We start from the raw sequence: 11,846 nt of genomic DNA, 5'->3' as shown, positions 1-11,846 counted from the left end.
ATGTGGGGCCCACACTGACTCAGCCGCCCCGCCTAACAAAACAGAGGTCAAAACCACCGAAGAAGTGAATAGTTTTATTAGTGAGGGATGTTGTATATAGTTTTGTGGTTGGGGGACGGTTTTATATCTTGACGAGGGAGGGATTGTACTTTTTCCTCGGTAGATCCACACCTCCGAAGGAATCGAGGATGTCGTTTCCTTCCCCACCTCAGCGCGGTTCCAGGCGGACCGCGGGTCCCACGCCTGGCCGCCGCGGGAGCTGAGCGGTGCCACGTCAGCGCGCGACGCGAGCTCCAATCCACATACACCTTCTCTTCCCTCCACACACACACGCCCGCACACTCCTCGCCGTTCGCCTCGCGCTCCCCTCGTCGTCGTCGCGCAAATGGCGGCCTCCTCCTCCTCCTCGTCGCCGGCCGCGGCCTCCGCTCCCTTCGCCGCGCCGGGGCCCCACCGCCGCCCCGGACTCGCGCTGCGCCCCTCGCCGCCGACGCCGCCTTCCTCCTCCTTGTCCTGCTGCCGCGCTTCCCCCGCCGCCGCGGCCGTCTCGTCCGTCTCCGCCACCGCCGCCCCGAATCGCGGGCCCAGGGTTCGTGCGGTTTCGGCTTGGCCCTCTCGTTTGTCCGATCGTGTGCACTGGGCACGCTCGCGGCTGTTCCCATCTGGGGCTAACCGCCTTGTGGTTTGGCAGGGGATGGGTCTTCGTTGCCGGGCATCGGAGGGAGCGGCGGCGGCGGCGCGGAAGGAGGCCCCGCTCAAGGTGATGATCTCGGGTGCACCCGCGTCTGGGAAGGGAACGCAATGCCGCATGATCGTCGAGAAGGTATAATAGAAAAAAAAAACAATCGACACTTTTTCTTAATGCCATTTCCCAGATATTCACATTGACCATTTCTTGTAGAGAGTATGGAAATATGGGTTTGTTGAATCAAGGCTCTTGAAAATTTTCTAGATTTGGTTTCCATTTGAATTACATGTATCCATGTAGGTCTTTGCTCAATGTTATGCATGTATGTGAAAGTACAAACGTTTCATATATGTTTAGGCTACTTCTTCTGGATTCTTTGTAAAATCATTATATTCAGTGTGCAACATGCATTCTATTCAAGCGACTTCTAAGCTTAGTATTGTATTCTCTTCTGTTTCTAGTATGGTTTGGTTCACATATCAACTGGGGATCTTCTGCGGGCCGAAGTATCTTCTGGCACCGAAATAGGCAAGAAAGCAAAAGAATATATGGACAATGGTATGCTAGTCCCGGATCAAGTTGTGACAGATGTATGTAGATTGGTTCTCAGGTATGCCATCTTTATAGCCGGTTGAAATTCTGCAAACTATCTTATACGGGTTGCTCTCTGAAATAGATGGTGGTATCACGACTATCACAACCTGATGTTAGAGAAAGAGGATGGCTTCTCGATGGTTACCCGAGAAGTTATGCCCAGGCACAAAGTCTCGAAAGTATGAAAATACGACCAGATATATTCATTGTGCTGGAAGTAAGTCCATATTTACCATTTAAGACACATTATCTACTGTATACATATTGAGTTTTAACGGACTAGCTAATTGACCCAAAAGATTAAGCTTAAAAGAAAGGATGAAAACATACTTCAATACTATGCCTCAACCTCACAAGAGGGTCTTTAGGCCTAAGACGTGTGGACTAGACATGGGCTACGGTTTATTTTTTGAACATTACATTACATAGACCATGAATATAATACCTCTTGGAGTCTTGGTTTTTATACCAGATTGAGCTTTACAATCAGTTCATCAAATTCTTAGTTCATGAGAATATTACAGGATACTTCAACAATGTATCTACGGTTATTTTTTCATATAACATTTTGGTTTACTAGATTTTATTTTAACCACATCAGTCATTCCTATCTCAGTAAGAACATGGGTATTAATTTTATATAATGCCAATTGTTTGCATTGCTCTGATATTATGATATAGAAGATGCCAAAAGGACATTTAAAACATATATGATTCATTTCTCAAATACTTCTCCAGTATGAGCTTCATTATGTCTTAACTAAAAAAATCTCTGGTTTCATGAAGTTGCTTGTTAGCTTAAATTGGCTTTAAAAGTCGATGACTACAATTTAATATTAGAATTAGGCTTTATTGGCAATGTCGCAACCATGATCATGGGAAGGGAGGGAAACTGGTTGTCTGTGCCCTTCTCAAAATTGCAATCAAAGACTCTTTACCAGATTCTACCATAGGACCTCATGCCAACTCCCAAGTATCTGTCCAATTCCTTGTTTTCTTTACTTTGTTGCTTGTGTTCAAAATGACAGTGAATTAATGATACGGCACTTTACACTTCAGTTGTAAATTCACTGAGTCAGTGATGAGTGAAGAATCTGTATTTAAGTTTGGATCATGCTCAGTTTTATTCAAATTTTATTACTGGTGCAATTACCCTTTTTCAGTCCTAAAAGCGAATGATAGCATGCATTTTATGTTGTTCTCTTACCTGACATTGCATACTACATATTTCTTTGACCTCTCGTTACATTTTTGTTGTTAAATTCAGGTTCCTGATGATATTCTAATCGACAGATGTGTTGGAAGAAGGTTGGATCCTGAGACTGGCAAAATTTACCACATAAAGAACTTCCCTCCGGAGAATGATGAAGTTTCTGCTCGTCTTGTTACACGCTCTGATGATACATTTGAGAAGGTTATGTTGTTGTGTTTGCCATGATTTGTCTTTAATAACCATATGAAGAAGTGCTTGCCTGTTCAATAACCATATGAAGAAGTGCTTGTCATTCTAATCTTAGCGCATAGGACTTTATTGATTTCATGATCTATGCACATTCATCTACTCCAACTTGGACCAAATTTAGGACTATGAAAATGTGGTAGTTTGAGGATTCAGCTGGTTTACAATTCCTATTTATTTGTGAGTTAAAGTTGTGTACACATTATAATATTTTATAGCTTGAGTTCTTGACTTGGAGGCTCATTTCTATACCTGAGACAACAAAATAGATATGTGACTATTCTTCCTCATTTCGGTAAAGAGCATCGTAAATATCTTTCTGTAGATACTAGAAGCTTTAGACACTGTTTATTTACTTTTAGTTCACTGTGATTTCCAAAGGGATGCCTTGTAGTATAGACAATTTTGTGACAGGATTGAAACCTTCCTATTTTATTTACTGTATGTATATGTAGTTTTAAATGTATTCCTTTTTATAATGCCGCAATGCATGTGCTGGAATTTTCCCATTCTTCTGCATTCTAAAACATAAGTTTGTTCTTTTTCTCTGCAGGTTAAATCACGTCTTGATACTTACAAACAAAATTCTGAAGCTGTTATCCCAACATACTCAGATTTGCTCAACCAGGTTCTTATATGTGTTCCTATTCATATCAGAGCACTGATTTAAACTGTAAACTGGAACTAATATGTTATTGTTTCAATTTGCAAGAATATAGATTGATGGAAATCGACAAGTGGAAGTCGTTTTTAATGAAATAGATTCACTGTTACAGAAGATCTGTGAGAATGCTTCATTTAACATGTTGGCCAAAACAAATGGTCAGTTACAAAAATGAAGTTCCTCTACTATTTAGTTACTTCCTCCATTTCAGAATGTAAGACTTTCTAGCATTGTCCATATTCATATAGATGCTAATGAATCTAGATACACATATATGTCTAGATTCATTAACATCTATATTAATATAAGCAATGCTAGAAAGTCTTACATTATAAAACGGAGGGAGTACTTAAATAAGCAAACTCCAATGCATCATTTCTCAGTCATACTTCTATTTTGTTTATGTTTTGAATCTTTTGGAACCATACATTTTGACATACATCCTTTTGAATATTTTAGAACCATACATTCAGGTAACCTTATCCTTTAACTAAAATGTTCAATTATTGTTGGATCATATCAAGTATCAGTATATATCATCATTGCATCCATAAACATAAGGTTATCATCCATAAGATGCAACATCCATAAACTGGTCCAAACCTCGGACTAAACTAGTATGTGTTACACTGGGTTTTGATAGTTTCAAAAAAAAAAAGATAGAAAGAAAATTACATGAAAATTATGTGGATATTTGGGCCAGTAAAAAAAATATAGAAAGAAAATTACATGAAAATTACACAGATCGGTGGCCCTAGACCTGTATACGTGTACTCTGGTATGATCCTACAATTAAGGAAGTACTTGCTCATTGCTATGTCTCTTTATTAGTCTGTTAGTAAATATCCAATACAAACCAGACTTGTTTAAATGTTCCAGCTGTTCTCTATTTCCTTGAAATGTTCCAGGAATTCAGCTGTAAAGACAACTAATTTCAGTATGGAGCAATCAGTAGATGAGAAGTATCACAGATTCATGGTTTTTGGAAAAAAAATGTTGTGTAACAAGTGAAAGTTCAATTATAGTCTATAACTCTCTGACCTGAAAATTGCTGTTTTTTCCTACAATTACAATTTTAACGTTTCGACAGCTTAGTCCAGCAGAAAAAAAAAACGTTCTTTGAAATTATGGGAAGAGAAGAAACTGAGAAAAGTCCTGGTTAACCTTTTATTTTCTGGCTGACCATGAGGCCTAGGTGAGGTAAAAAAAACACTTTATTTGAGCATCCTAGACTCGTAGTGTGTTAGTCGCTGGCATGCCTTCCTCCAGCACCAGCAAAGGTTGGGCCTTCTCAATGTGACAAGTAGCAACACCTTTGACAAACTCAAGGATTCGTAGCTCATTGATGAACATGAAATTAACAATCTAACACAACTATGCAATGTCACCAGTCTAATAGGTTGGAGGTCATCTCAGTCTCAAAGGTGGAAGAAGAAGCCACAGGAGGAGGCATATGCTTGAGGTAGGAATGGCTATGCGTATAGGAGGGTGGAAAGTGAGTCCTTTGGCTGGTGAAAATAGTTGGAGGTGCAGTGGGACCTAATGCGTATCAATGTTACCCTACCACAAATCTGTACCACTAGCTTTCAACAATGATTTTTCGATTCCCCAAAGTAACTTCAATGCCATTGAATTAATTTTATTTTCAATGGAATACCAATGAACCATATTGGTATAAGCAGAAGGCATCTATTCTTGGTGTCATGGAGCTACAGCTATGCTTTCATGGTGTTTCACTAAATTTCACCTGCTTTATTAATGCCCATTAACTTTTGGAAATTTAACTGCATCAACTTTGTGTCAATTCTCACAGTTTTTTTTTTATTTCTGTAACTGTTAACTTTGACACCTCTTGTCTATTTAGTCATAATAAATGCTTAAACTCCGCTTAACAGGAAAACCACAAGATTCTAAGGATACAACAGCCTCAAAAAATGTATGTGTAAAATAGTAAGCCATTTCATATTAATGGAAACTTTGATGGGAAGTTTGTTTACTTAGATTTGTATTGTTTATACATGTTTAAATGCTTCTTGCAGGAGTTTCGTGGGATTCCAACAAGATTAAATAACATTCCACATTCCAGGGAAATCAGGAAATACTTTTACAATGATGTACTAGTAGCCACCAGACATGCTGTTGAAGACAAAAAAACTCGGTTGCAGGTTAGTACTTGCCATTTATTTTTAATGCAAATTGTTTTTCTTTGTTCGGACTGAGTCACAGTGGTTCCTGTTTACTCAAGCACCTTGTAGTCTGCTCTAGTTCTTTTGCACGGTTAGTCTGCTGTAGAATTGTTTGAACTTCATGCTATTAACTATTGCAATGAAATAATCTGGTAGGTTTCCTTTTTCTTTTGCTCAAGTACCTATTTTGAATAACATATGAAAGCCAAACAAGCTCATAACTATCTTCATTTCCCAACATGCAGATAGATATCAACATTCCTGAACTTAACCCTGAAATGGTAAGAACACAAGTGCTTATAAATGTTTTCTAATGTCTATTGGAAGATATTTATGGAGTGCTGGTGTCAGCTGTTAACCAAACGTCTTCTATCTTCAGGATGTTTATCGCATAGGAACCCTCATGGAACTTGTGCGAGAGCTTTCTCTTTCCTTTGCTGATGATGGAAAGCGTGTGAAGGTGCCTATCTTTGCCACAAATGCGTATATCATTTGAATTCTGTCTCTCCCATTCTATAATTTTCAGCTGATACAATATGGCTCATATCAGGTTTGCGTTCAAGGCTCCATGGGACAAGGTGCATTTGCTGGTATTCCACTTCAGCTTGCTGGAACCAGAAAAATTTTGGAAATCATGGACTGGGGTGAATATGGGGCCAAGGGTACCTTCATTAATTTTGGAGCAGTAGGTATGCTACAGTGCCCATCCAATACAGCAAATATTGTCAGATATTCAAAATAAATTACCTATAACGTTTTATTCAAACATATAAAGAATGAGAATGACCAATGAAATCTATGTTGAGATTGATTTTCTCTATTTGAAATGGAGAAGGGAACAGTTACAAATGATGTATCACTATGATAGAAATGTCATAAGGTACTACTGACTTTTGGTTGCAATTTTTTTGATAACACAGAAAAAAAAAATTTCCTGCCATTGCATTAAATTAAGAAGACAAGGTCAAAAGAAATTTGTACATAATGGCATGTTATATAACATCCCTCTGGAGAAAGGAAAGAATATGCAGAAAAATCAAAGCTTGGCTGGTTACAGATAGAGTGGTCAGGCAGGTAATCAGCACAAGGAAACTACCATCAAAATACATTAATCCCAACCAAGTTTCAGATTTGCCACTCTCGGCCATATCTGTTGCTTCCCTTCATCCTGTAGGAATTTTGGAAGTTTTGGTTTGTCTGCTAACTCTAGCAGTTCTCTTTGCCCATTTCTTGCATACCATCAGGATTACTAGGGAGCCAAAGTCTTCTTGTTCTTTTATATCTCTGCTCATGCAAGACAACTGCTGATCCTTGTTGTTGGTGTTTTTCTGCTTTTCTGTTGTGTACACTCCAAGGGAACTCCTCGAATATTTCCTCACACAACTTATGAATAAATGCTCTGCTGATTCCTTACTGTGAGCACATAGGAGTAGACAGTCACCTTAGCGGGGAAAACCATGCTTATCTAGAACAGCTAAGCATTACAAGAATTTGCACTTCAATGGTGCCCATGATCGAGAATTGAGATGACGAGGTCCATTGCCAATATATTTGATCCTCTTCCAGGGTGCAGTTGCATACGAGAGATCACATTTCAGGCATATGCTATCCACAAGAGCCCTTGATGTCTCTGATCCATTGGCTTTTTCATTGCCTTCTGTTAATTGCTTGTCAGGGGAAAGGGTCCAATATTCTGATGCACATATCTAACCGATTGTCCTGCCAAAATAGGGTTAGGTTTTCACTGCTTCGGTGCTTCCACCTTGGAAGAGATTGCTTGCACTTTCTTGTTCATCATACCCCATGTTCCAAGCCTGTCTGTACAGTGAAATCACAATCATCGAACTTTTCCACAATCCAGTTCATAAATATTAATTCTTTTTGCAGAGTAGAACCACAAAACATAGCCACACCTTGCCTGCCTTTTTTTGTGGTCCTTTGTTTTTCTAGAATTTCTGTGTTTTGCTATATCTTAAATACCACTCTTTTGACTTCCTTTTTTGTGAAATTACAGGTGCTAGTGAGGTTGATAAAGAAGATGACATGTTCATCCTCATTGCTCCCCAAAATGCTGTTGGAAACTGTATAATTGATGTGAAAATTCTGTCTTGGCCTTCTCTTTTGTATATATACACTTCTCAAATATAACTGTCACAACTGAAAATTTTCAGGACATGAAAGCAATGACTGATGCTGCTGGTGACAGACCTGTGATTCTTGTAAATCCTCGCTTAAAGGTTTGAAAAGATCTATTCTCTTTGTTCTGTTGTCTTCCTAGTTATGGTTGGCATCTTGTTCCAATCTCACTTCTGAAGAGGTTCTATCTTCTATGTCAACCTACAGAAAAACTGTTCACATGGTGCCCACAGTTATTGTCTCACAGAATGAGTTATCTTTAGATTTCCTTATTATCTCCATGTTATGCTTGTTCATTATTTGTTTGGCTTATCTATTACTATCTCCGTCCCAAAATATAGCAAGCTATGTATTTGGACACATAGCTAAAAGTTGCTATATTTTGGGACGGAGATAGGAAGTTGGAGGAATTGATAAGGTGCCTTGTAGGGAAATTTGTTTATTGAATGATCTTGAGTTTAATTTTGTTCCACCAAAGTTCATGGTCACATTTTGGGGGTGGATTCAGTCGATTTTCTCACCATTGGACGTTGGATTTATACTAAGATTCACGCCTCTTCCCTCCTGCTCATTAGAGTTTCATATTTGGGGTGGGCATCTTCTTCTTCTCTCTCTCTTTTTTTTTTGGCAGTAGGGGTGTGGTGTGGGTGTGCGGGGGTGGGGGAGCCGTGGAGGTGGAAAAGTCAACGGGAAAAATAGAGTGGTTAAGTATGCGGCTGACCTGATGCCTCATTCTTTTGTTGGATACGGGAGAGATGGATGGTTCAGGAGGTTGAAGCCAGTGCAGGAAGTCCAGTGGGGCAGGTATCAGGGCGACATTTGCAAGATGTGGGGTAGTGGAGTGTGTGAATGGTGGCTGGAGAGGCGAGTAATAGTGCATGCTAAGGAGTTTAAGACCTGAAATAGTGCTGGGGCATGTATCTGCAATCAGGACATCCATAATTTCAACGCAATGAACCAAAAATCTACTTATTTTGATGCCGTGTTGTCACATGTATGAAAAACCCCTAAAATTTTCTTTTCTTTCTTGCCAAAATAATTCCATAATTAAGCTTTCATCTCAGGTGGTACATCCCTTTTTGCTCTGTATTTCTCATGATTACCCTACTAATCCATTATTCTAGTGCTCCATTCCCATCATAGATGGTCGGTTGAAGCCTCAGATGGCATTTGAGTTGTCAATTTGAAATTGCCTCTCTTAAGTTCTAATTTTTGAATTGTCAAATCTAATTTGTTAAATTTGCTGTTCCTTGGTGCTTGTAGATGTATTTCATTTTCATATGTTTTATGTGGGAAGAGGATTGATTTGGTAAATTGATTTCTCTGATAAAGTGAGTAGAGATGTAATGAGACTATTATCCTTTTTGAGTAATAAATGAGAGCACGCAACAGGCTGGTTTTGGCCTTGTGATATTATGTGCTGGAAGATGCATTCTACAAAGTCATTAAGAGGTGCTCCTTCACTGCTATACCCATGGGGGCAGTGGTGAACCCAGAACAGAAATTACCGGGGGTCCAATACATACTAATTATCTAATTATCGACTGATATAACAATTAACATGGCATAAAATAGCTAGAATGGAATAATCTATCCAGGGTCTTATGACCCCCGGAAATACTATGTAGGAATGCCACTTTATGGGGGTCGACGAACCTGAGTGTCCCGACACTATGGCTCCATGCATGGAAGTGGAGGATGACAGCATGGGGGAGACCATGAGCGGTGGAGGGCAATAGTGAAAAGGAATAAGAGGCAGAGGAGGCAGTGGGAGCTGAGCGCTGGTGGTGATGCCATATTGGTGCTAGTGCTAGGGATTTGGTGAAGTGAGACAGACGAGCAAGTATGTGATGTTTTATGGTCATGTGATGGAACTTTTGATGATAAACTAAACAGAGAAGTTTCGGTGGAAAAAATGTAAACATGAATTTCAGTGGTATAAATCTGAACTTGGGATCTTTCAATTCTACTTAAGTAGTTTTTCCTCATCTCAAGTCCTCATCTTGAGTTTAAGGTTCATCGTCTAGATCTATCTAGAGTACCCCCCCCCCCCCCCCTTCAGCTGTTGCTGTGCAACTCACAGCTTAACATTTACCCATGATGATCTGGGGATCATTTCATTCCATCTACATAGTGCAGTCTTCTTTGGATTAACTACCAAATGGACGTGTGAAAAACTTTCAGGCTTCATCAGATTGAAATGGATTGAATCTTGTTATTCCTACATGACAATTACACTATCTCCTTTTTAATTTAATTTTTTTTGTGCTAATTTCAATTTTAGTATGTTATAGCTTTTGAAGATTTCTCTGTAGTACTGAACTTCTCTTCAGAACATTAAAAAAACTATAACTTCTCTTCACACCATTGCTGACATTTTCATTTACAGGATATGCCTGGATCAAGTGGTGTAATGCAAGTAAGTTCTTTTGACTTCATTTGTATCTTTAGCATGACTTCCTGTCCAACAGTACTGAACCTCTTGACTTTTCATGTTCAAGACAATGGGAAGAGACATGAGGCTAAAATATGCTGCATCTTTTGAGACTTGTTATTCCTTCCGGCTTCTCTTCTATGCTGGCTCATTTTATCCTATTATGGGAGCTCTAAGGTTTTTCTCTTCAATTTCTGTACTTCAAACAGTACAAATCACTGGCTATTTTAATATAGTTGCAACTTGCAACGTAGCTATATTTTTCTATTTCGAGAAAAAAACTATGTTTCTAACACTACAGTTTCTATTGACATGCTACAGGATGGCTTATCCTAATAAATATGAGATTTATCGAAGGGTTGATGAACCCAATGGACAAGAACGATATGTTCTCTTAGAGGAATTTGTGGAGAAGCCAACTCCTGATGAAATCACCAATGCATTCAGACCACGTAAAAAGTAAGATCTCAGTAATGGATGCACCTTCCTTTTCCTTTTAACTATTTGAGTAAGCTGCTTTAGCATTTAGAAGTATATAAGATCTGGATACATAAAAGAAGAAAATGAAATTTCCCCACTATAGATTGAGAGGGGGAAATTTTATCGTCGATAGATCTAAGACTGGTTCTGATTTTTTGTACTATTCTGAATGGTATGCCCATATGCTTCTTAAATAAATGTCGTTTGGAACACTTTCTAAAAGTACTTGTTTCTATGTCAAAAGGATCAAGGGTGCATGGGAAATGTTTCTTTTTTATTCAGTTATCCTTGGAGGAGGTGATGATTTGCAACTTGGTGTAGGATGGTAGCAACATAGCTGTCCCTAAATATTCCACATCAGATTTCCCCCTAATCATCCAATATGTTTCACATAATTTAGCTTTGGTACACTAGTACATTCACGAAAATAGCATATCCATTTACAAATTTTCATTTCCTTTAGTGTGTGTTTACAATATTTAATAACATAATAGATGTATCAATCATTGGTCTTGTTTTCATGCAGCGAAAATGAAAAGTCAGCGTCTGGATTCTGGTAAGTTATGAAGTTTACCCATTTATGTCGACTTGTCATTCACATTTTAAATTCTTGGATACTGAACTGTTCATCATTTTGTAGGGGTTTTTTGAGTGGTATATTATGAGGCAAACATTTCAGTAAAGGCTGAGTAAGAACAACTGAACCTTGGCCTTTTTTTTTTCTTTTTAATCGTCCATGTAAATATAAGCAGCCATAATGTGAAGCAAATAATTGATTCACAGGTTTAGTAAATTCTCCCAGGCATCCAACATTCATAGAGCGAAATGCTTGTTTTCCTGTTCCTACACTCGACCATTTCTAAATTGATGTATAGCTTCATGTACCATATTGATAAATAGTGGGCAAAATTTGCTACAGATATCGAAAAAACGTGTAATTAGCTAACGGACATTGCAAGATCGTGAAACGGCTGTAACACACTCCAAAAACCAAAAACGTATAATTTGCTGATGGACACTATGAGCAATAATAAAATAATATATACATCTGCTTGAGGAGAGAGAAGCCGTGTGAAGTGCCAATTTTGCCCTTTTCTTTTTTCACTTCTTCCTTGTTCTAGCATGATGATGGTGCGCTCGCACCTGCTGCTTGCTTAGCATGTCACGTACGTGCGCCGGCGGCGCTGCTTGGGGCTTGTACCCGA

At 38.9% G+C, this 11,846-nt stretch overlaps 1 protein-coding gene across 2 annotated transcripts; it reads left to right on the top strand.

The window, feature by feature from the left end:
* Window positions 1–325: 325 nt before the first annotated feature.
* LOC4345177 (probable adenylate kinase 5, chloroplastic) lies at window positions 326–11,703 on the top strand. 2 transcript variants are annotated; one of them, XM_015792608.3, is made up of 20 exons: window positions 331–589; window positions 692–823; window positions 1,150–1,278; window positions 1,365–1,499; window positions 2,550–2,696; window positions 3,295–3,369; window positions 3,461–3,563; window positions 5,301–5,341; window positions 5,445–5,570; window positions 5,837–5,872; window positions 5,971–6,051; window positions 6,142–6,280; window positions 7,606–7,685; window positions 7,763–7,828; window positions 10,117–10,146; window positions 10,229–10,338; window positions 10,483–10,620; window positions 11,168–11,197; window positions 11,282–11,330; window positions 11,425–11,587. In XM_015792608.3, the coding sequence occupies exons 1-19, from the start codon at window positions 386–388 to the stop codon at window positions 11,304–11,306; spliced, it is 1,827 nt and encodes a 608-aa protein (XP_015648094.1). In that variant the 5' UTR covers window positions 331–385; the 3' UTR covers window positions 11,307–11,330; window positions 11,425–11,587. The 2 variants fall into 2 exon arrangements, with proteins under 2 accessions (NP_001409456.1, XP_015648094.1); NM_001422527.1 differs by having other exon boundaries at window positions 326–589; window positions 11,282–11,703.
* The last annotated feature ends 143 nt before the right edge of the window (window positions 11,704–11,846 follow it).

This window comes from Oryza sativa, chromosome 8 (assembly GCF_034140825.1).
Source record: "Oryza sativa Japonica Group chromosome 8, ASM3414082v1".
NCBI lineage: Eukaryota > Viridiplantae > Streptophyta > Magnoliopsida > Poales > Poaceae > Oryza > Oryza sativa.
The sequence above is the reverse complement of the archived record's forward strand: the minus strand, read 5'-3'. Positions and strand labels throughout refer to the sequence as shown.